This window comes from Mustelus asterias, unplaced genomic scaffold (genome assembly GCF_964213995.1).
Source record: "Mustelus asterias unplaced genomic scaffold, sMusAst1.hap1.1 HAP1_SCAFFOLD_785, whole genome shotgun sequence".
In the NCBI taxonomy this organism is placed as follows: Eukaryota; Metazoa; Chordata; class Chondrichthyes; order Carcharhiniformes; family Triakidae; genus Mustelus; species Mustelus asterias.
In genome coordinates this window covers 99,415-107,500 of record NW_027590732.1, presented here as the reverse complement: position 1 = coordinate 107,500, position 8,086 = coordinate 99,415, and the positions used below count along the sequence as shown (strand labels likewise).

The window sequence follows — 8,086 nt, the reverse complement described above, 5'->3', positions numbered from 1 at the left end:
TGGGTCCTCACTGTCCATGGGGATGGTGCCAGAGGACTGGAGAGTGGCGAATGTTGTTCCTCTGTTTAAGAAAGGGAATAGAAATGACCCTGGTAATTATAGACCGGTTAGTCTTACTTCGGTGGTTGGTAAATTGATGGAAAAGGTCCTTAGGGATGGGATTTATGACCATTTAGAAAGATGCGGATTAATCCGGGATAGTCAGCACGGATTCGTGAAGGGCAAGTCGTGCCTCACAAATTTGATTGAATTTTTTGAGGAGGTAACTAAGTGTGTTGATGAAGGTAGGGCAGTTGATGTCATATACATGGATTTTAGTAAGGCGTTTGAGAAGGTCCCCCATGGTCGGCTTATGATGAAAGTAAGGAGGTGTGGGACAGAGGGAAAGTTAGCCGATTGGATAGGTAACTGGCTATCTGATCAAAGACAGAGGGTGGTAGTGGATGGAAAATTTTCGGACTGGAGGCAGGTTGCTCGCGGAGTGCCACAGGGATCAGTGCTTGGTCCTCTGCTCTTTGTGATTTTTATTCATGACTTAGAGGAGGGGGCTGAAGGGTGGATCAGTAAATTTGCTGATGACACCAAGATTGGTGGAGTAGTGGATGAGGTGGAGGGCTGTTGTAGGCTGCAAAGAGACATAGATAGGATGCAAAGCTGGGCTGAAAAATGGCAAATGGAGTTTAACCCTGATAAATGTGAGGTGATTCATTTTGGTCGGACTAATTTAAATGTGGATTACAGGGTCAAAGGTAGGGTTCTGAAGACTGTGGAAGAACAGAGAGATCTTGGGGACCATGTCCACAGATCTCTAAAGGTTGCCACTCAAGTGGATAGAGCTGTGAAGAAGGCCTATAGTGTGTTAGCTTTTATTAACAGGGGGTTGGAATTTAAGGGGTTATGCTGCAACTGTACAGGACCTTGGTGAGACCACATTTGGAATATTGTGTGCAGTTCTGGTCGCCTCACTATAGGAAGGATGTGGAAGCGCTGGAAAGAGTGCAGAGGAGATTTACCAGGATGCTGCCTGGTTTGGAGGGTAGGTCTTATGAGGAAAGGTTGAGGGAGCTAGGGCTGTTCTCTCTGGAGCGGAGGAGGCTGAGGGGAGACTTAATAGAGGTTTATAAAATGATGAAGGGGATAGATAGAGTGAACGTTCAAAGACTATTTCCTCGGGTGGATGGAGCTATTACAAGGGGGCATAACTATAGGGTTCGTGGTGGGAGATACAGGAAGGATATCAGAGGTAGGTTCTTTACGCAGAGAGTGGTTGGGGTGTGGAATGGACTGCCTGCAGTGATAGTGGAGTCAGACACTTTAGGAACATTTAAGCGGTTATTGGATAGGCACATGGAGCACACCAGGATGATAGGGAGTGGGATAGCTTGATCTTGGTTTCAGATAAAGCTCGGCACAACATTGTGGGCCGAAGGGCCTGTTCTGTGCTGTACTGTTCTATGTTCTATGTTCTAGTTCTGGGCTCCTCCACCATCGGGAACATTCTTTCTGAATCTACCCTGTCTAACCCAGTTAGAATTTTATAAGTTTCTATGAGATCCCCTCTCACTCTTCCGCCTCTCTCACCTTACACCCATTCAAATAATAATCTGCCTTCCTCCCAAAGTGGATAAGTGGAGAATTCTTCAAACGCAGCAAGGTGTTGTGATCTGGAAGATGCTGGCCTGAAAGGGCGGTGGAAGCAGATTCAACAGAAACTTTCAAACGGGGGGAGAATTGGATTAATATTTGAAAGAGAGATAAGTAATTACAGGACCAATGTGGAAGCGAATCAGGCAAGTGGGGCTCATTGCATAGTCCTGCCCCAGGGCCAACACAGGCACCATGGGCTGAATGGTCTCCATCTGGGAGATATCTCTGAACTCTCCATCTCAGAGATATCTGCACACTGACTGGTGTCTCTCAGTCCCCTCTCTCTCAGGGAGATATCTGTACACTGACTGGTGTCTCTCAGTCCTCTCTCTCTCAGGGAGATATCTGTACACTGACTGGTGTCTCTCAGTCCCCTCTCTCTCTCTCTCAGGGAGATATCTGTACACTGACTGGTGTCTCTCAGTCCCCTCTCTTTCTCTCAGGGAGATATCTGTACATTGACTGGTGTCTCTCAGTCCCCTCTCTCCCTCTCAGGGAGATATCTGTACACTGACTGGTGTCTCTCAGTCCCCTCTCTCTCTCTCAGGGAGATATCTGTACAATGACTGGGGTCTCTCAGTCCCCTCTCTCTCTCTCAGGGAGATATCTGTACAATGACTGGGGTCTCTCAGTCCCCACTCTCTCTCTCAGGGAGATATCTGTACAATGACTGGGGTCTCTCAGTCCTCTCTCTCCCTCAGGGAGATATCTGTACACTGACTGGTGTCTCTCACTCCTCTCTCTCTCTCTCAGGGAGGAGATATCTGTACACTGACTGGTATCTCTCTGTCCCCCCCTCTCTCTCAGGGAGATATCTGTCCACTGACTGGTGTCTCTCAGTCCCCTCTCTCTCTCAGGGAGATATCTGTACACTGACTGGTGTCTCTCAGTCCTCTCTCTCTCTCTCTCTCTCAGGGAGGAGATATCTGTTCACTGACTGGTATCTCTCTGTCCCCCCCCTCTCTCTCAGGGAGATATCTGTACACTGACTGGTGTCTCTCAGTCCTCTCTCTCCCTCAGGGAGATATCTGTACACTGACTGGTGTCTCTCAGTCCCCTCTCTCTCTCTCTCTCTCTCTCTCAGGGAGGAGATATCTGTTCACTGACTGGTATCTCTCTGTCCCCCCCTCTCTCTCAGGGAGATATCTGTACACTGACTGGTGTCTCTCAGTTCCCTCTCTCTCTCTCAGGGAGATAACTGCACACTGACTGGTTTCTCTCAGTCCCCTCTCTCTCCAACCGCTGCAGTGGTAACTTCTATGTGCGAAGCAGTTATTATTCACAATTCTTTACGGTGTCTGTTCCATGCTTCTTGCAATCTCGTTTCCAGCTGTCACTTCAGTCTGTTTATCGTTCTGTGTGCATGCCCAGTCTTAACGAAGCGAGCACAGTGAACAGAAATAGTAAACGGACTCACTTATTGAAACTAAACAGCCGATCACTGCACGGAGGGGGAGCGCAGACACAAAATGTTTTTTAACTCCCTGTTGTACATACAATGTCTTTGTCTCTTTTGTATGTGTCGCCACAGGTACTTTACGCGATGGTGCAGGTTCCTGATCCCAGTCGCCCTGGGCAACAGGGGGAAGAGGTTGCGTATGCCAGCATCACTCTATCTGACCTACGCCCTCCCCCCGGTGATGGGGACCGTACCGAGTACGCGGAGGTGTGCCGATGACGGAGCGGACGGCGGGGCCTGCGCCTGGGGTCCCCTCCTCCCCGAGAGACCGGTGGAGAACCCAAGGCTCGGACTGGGCCTGTCGCCTCACGGGCTTCCGAGTGGGAAAGTGTTGACGGAGAATGAAGGCTCGATGGCAGCCATTGGCGGTGGCCGGGAGGACTTGCGTCCCTTATGGCGCCTTTTTACAACATTCACCCACCCCCCCACGTGTAAATTCACAGACAAGGAATTACTCTCGCAATGTGGGAAACGCGGCAGGCATTACAGAAGGGATGTGTGGTGAACCACTGTTACTACTGGGCGGCACGGTAGCACAGTGGTTAGCACTGCTGCTTCACAGCTCCAGGGTCCCAGGTTCGATTCCCGGCTCGGGTCACTGTCTGTGTGGAGTTTGCACATTCTCCTCGTGTCTGCGTGGGTTTCCTCCGGGTGCTCCGGTTTCCTCCCACAGTCCAAAGATGTGCGGGTTAGGTTGATTGGCCAGGTTAAAAATTGCCCCTTAGAATTCTGAGATGCGTAGGTTAGAGGGATTAGCGGGTAAATATGTGGGGGTAGGGCCTGGGTGGGATTGTGGTCGGTGCAGACTCGATGGGCCGAATGGCCTCCTTCTGCACTGTAGGGTTTCTATGTTTCTATGTTTTTACATGTATATGCCTGGACACACCCATGCTGCACCTGGCCCGAGACTCCTCCCTTTCCACCTGAGACTCCTCCCTTTCCACCTGAGACTCCTCCCTTTCCACCTGAGACTCCTCCCTTTCCACCTGAGACTCCTCCCTTTCCACCCAGAGTGGAGAGGTGGAGAGTGATGAGTCTGACTTCGCCCTGGCCGCCACCCTCAACCAGGCGGGCAGACCCGTAGCCTTCTTCTCACTAACCCTTCAGGGCTCGGAAATCCGACACTCCTCGGTCGAGAAGGAGGCTCAGGCCATCGTCGAAGCAGCGCGACACTGGCGCCACTACCTAGCTGGCCGACGGTTCACCTTGCCCACGGACCAACGTTCAGTGGCTTTCATGTTCGACAACGCGCAGAGGGGCAAGATTAAGAATGATAAGATACTGAGGTGGAGGATCGAGCTCTCCACCTACAATTATGATATCTTATACCGGCCTGGGAAGCTCAATGAGCCCCCGGACGCCCTGTCTCGCGGAACGTGTGCTAACGCGCAGGTGAACCGGTCTGCGCAGAATGTAAGCTGCACTTCTATCGGCCGGACCGGGCACACCTCATAAAAGCCACCCGTCCCTTTGAACGCCTCAGCGTCGATTTCAAAGGGCCCCTTCCTTCTTCTGACCGCAACATCTATTTCCTCAACGTGATAGATGAGTACTCCCCATTCCCCTTTGCCATCCCCCGCTCGGACATGACCTCGACCACGGTCGTCAAGGCCCTGCACGGCCTCTTCACCCTGTTCGGGTACCCCAACTATATCCACAGCGACCGGGGATCCTCATTCATGAGCGATGAGCTGCGTCAGTACCTGCTCTCCAAGGGCATAGCCTCGAGTAGGACCACCAGCTACAACCCCAGGGGTGGAGTTTGCACATTCTCCCCGTGTCTGCGTGGGTTTCCTCCGGGTGCTCCAGTTTCCTCCCACAGTCCAAAGATGTGTGGGTTAGGTTGATTGGCCAGGTTAAAATTGCCCTTAGTGTCCTGGGATACGTAGGTTAGAGGGATTAGTGGGTAAATATGTAGGGATGTGGGAGTAGGGCCTGGGTGGGATTGTGGTCGGTGCAGACTCGATGGGCTGAATGGCCTCTTTCCGTGCTGGAGGGATTCTAAGATTCTAGGTTCTTGATTAATAAGGGGATCAGGGGTTATGGGGAAAAGGCAGGAGAATGGAGATGAGAAAAATATCAGCCATGATTGAATAGCGGAGCAGACGCGATGGGCCGAGTGGCCTAATTCTGCTCCTATGTCTTATGGGCAAATTGAGCGCACAGAAAGATCCCGCGAGCGTTCAGTGTGATCGTGGTCAGACCCGGTTGGATGGATATCAGCGCCAGGACTTCAGGATGTCCCCGCCCACTCCCCCCCAGCTAAATATTGGCCTTGGGATCTTCTGTATCCACCTGAGAGGCGGAGGGTTGGGGGAGTCAGGCCTTTTTATCAGCTTGTGAGGAGCGGGAAGGAGGCTACTCTCGCCTGGGGTCAGGACGAGGATCCCAGATGCAACTTTGGGTTTGACTATATCGTCTGCAATTTAGAAGAATGAGAGGGGGGAAATCTCACAGGAGCATATAAAATCCTGATGGTATTGGACAGGCGAGATGCGGGAAGAATATTCCCAATGTTGGGGAAGTCCAGAATAGGGGTGACAGTCGAAGAATAAGGGGTAAGGCATTCAGGACTGAGATGAGGAAGAACTTCTTCACTCGGAGAGTTGTGAACCTGTGGAATGCGCTACCACAAAAAGCTGTTGGGGGCGGTTTGGTAGATATAGAGTCATAGAGGTTTACAGCATGGAAACAGGCCCTTCGGCCCAACTTGTCCATGCCGCCCTTATTTTTTTTTTAAAACCCCTAAGTTAATCCCAGTTGCCCACATTTGGCCCATATCCCTCTATACCCATCGTACCCATGTAACTATCTAAAATATGTTCAAGAGGGAGCTGGAAGTGGCCCTTGTGGCTAAAGGGGGTCAAGGGGGTATGGAGAGAAAGCAGGAGAAGGATAACGAATGGCCTCCTCCTCGCACCTATTTTCTGTGGTTCTATCTCCCGATCCTCAGTCTGCCCGTCACTCTCCACTTTCATCCTCACAGGTAGGGTGGTCAGAGACGGTGGCTGTGGGGTGACTCCCTATCATGGGATGGCAGGGGGGGGGTTGGTGGGAGGGGGATTGCTGGGAGAATGGGAGGAGGTGCATGGGTCATTATTCGAGGGGGAGGGTGAGGGCATACTTCGCAACAAGCAATGAAATAAAGTTGGCATCGAAACCACCCCGCGTTGAGCGAGTCGTTTTTTTTCTATCTCTCTCTCTCGCTCCTTTTACCGTTGCCGTCCTCCAAGCGGTCAATAATCGATCTGGAATCTTCCCCCAGCTGTTACCCCGGACGTTCAGGTAAGACGCTAAGATGTACAGTTTGTACCGAGCAAAGCAGCACTCAGGCTCCACACACCCGAGAATCATAGAATCTCCACAGTACAGAAGAAGGAGGTCATTCAGCCCTTCCAGTCTGCTCTGATGACAATCCCACCCAGGCCCTATCCCCGTGACCCCATGTATTTACCCTGGCTAGTCCCCCTGACTCGAAGGGGCAATTTAGCATGGCCACTCCACCTGACCTGCACATCTTTGGACACTAAGGGGCAATTTAGCATGGCCAATCCACCTAACCTGCACATCATTGGACACCAAGGGGCAACTTAGCATGGCCAATCCACCTAACCTGCACATCTTTGGACACCAAGGGACAATTTAGAATGGCCAATCCACCTAATGTGCACATCTTTGGACACTAAGGGACAATTTAGCATGGCCAATCCACCTAATGTGCACATCTTTGGATACTAAGGGGCAATTTAGCATGACCAATCCACCTAACCTGCACATCTTTGGACACTAAGAGATAATTTAGCATGGCCAATCCATCTAACCTGCACATCTTTGGACACCAAGGGGCAATTTAACATGGCCAATCCACCTAACCTGCGCATCTTTGGACACTAAGGGGCAATTTAGCATGGTCAATCCACCTAACCTGCACATCTTTGGACACTAAGAGACAATTTAGCATGGCCAATCCACCTAACCCGCAAATCTTTGGACACTAAGGGCAATTTAGCATGACCAATCCACCTAACCTGCACATCTTTGGACACTAAGGGACAATTTAGCATGACCAATCCACCTAACCTGCACATCTTTGGACACTAAGGGACAATTTAGCATGGCCAATCCACCTAATGTGCACATCTTTGGACACTAAGAGATAATTTAGCATGGCCAATCCACCTAACCTGCACATCTTTGGACACTAAGAGACAATTTAGCATGGCCAATCCACCTAACCTGCACATCTTTGGACACCAAGGGGCAATTTAGCATGGCCAATTCACCTAATCTACACATCTTTGGACACTAAGAGACAATTTAACATGGCCAATCCCCCTAACCTGCACATCTTTGGACACTAAGGGCAATTTAGCATGGCCAATCCCCCTAACCTGCACATCTTTGGACACCAAGGGACAATTTAGAATGGCCAATCCACCTAATGTGCACATCTTTGGACACTAAGAGACAATTTAACAATCTCCCTCGCCTACACATCTTTGGACGCTGAGGGGCAATTTAGCATGGCCAATCCACCTAACCTGCACAATTTTGGACTCTAAGGGAGGAAACCGGAGCACCCAGAGGAAACCCTTGCAGACACAGGGAGAACGTGCAGATTCTGCACAGACAGAGACCCGAGGCCCCAGGAATCGAATCCGGGTCCCTGGCGTTGTGAGGCAGCAGTGCTAACCACTGCGTCGCCATGCCGACCCCTGGGCCGTATTTATGGTGTTTTATTGCTGACCCTAATCTCAAGCGTTACGATTCGCGGTCATGGCAAGGGTTACACCTCGAACGACTGGCCTGTCGACCCCATCGATGTTTTCCAGTTGGGCATCTGTTATTCTATCCGATTCTTTGCGGTTAATGACTGAATAAGATTTCATCCCCTTTCCGCCATTTTAATTCGCAGTCCGCCATGCTCCCATGAACCTCGCTGCTCCGAACTACCTGTCCCGTCAGGGTCAATGGTTCTAC

The 8,086-nt window shown here is 50.9% G+C and overlaps 2 protein-coding genes across 2 annotated transcripts in view; one reads left to right on the top strand and one right to left on the bottom strand.

Annotated features, from left to right (window-relative positions):
* LOC144487438 (uncharacterized) overlaps positions 1–3,552 on the top strand; it is a 59,979-nt gene extending 56,427 nt beyond the window's left edge. The window contains exon 6 of the mRNA XM_078205512.1: positions 3,179–3,552. Coding sequence (XP_078061638.1) covers positions 3,179–3,325 — 147 coding nt within the window. The 3' untranslated portion in view covers positions 3,326–3,552. The remainder of the gene's footprint in view (positions 1–3,178) is intronic.
* The window catches only part of LOC144487441 (leukocyte cell-derived chemotaxin-2-like), an 84,067-nt gene that overhangs the window by 66,702 nt on the left and 9,279 nt on the right, over positions 1–8,086 (bottom strand). The gene's annotated exons all lie outside the window — the stretch shown is intronic.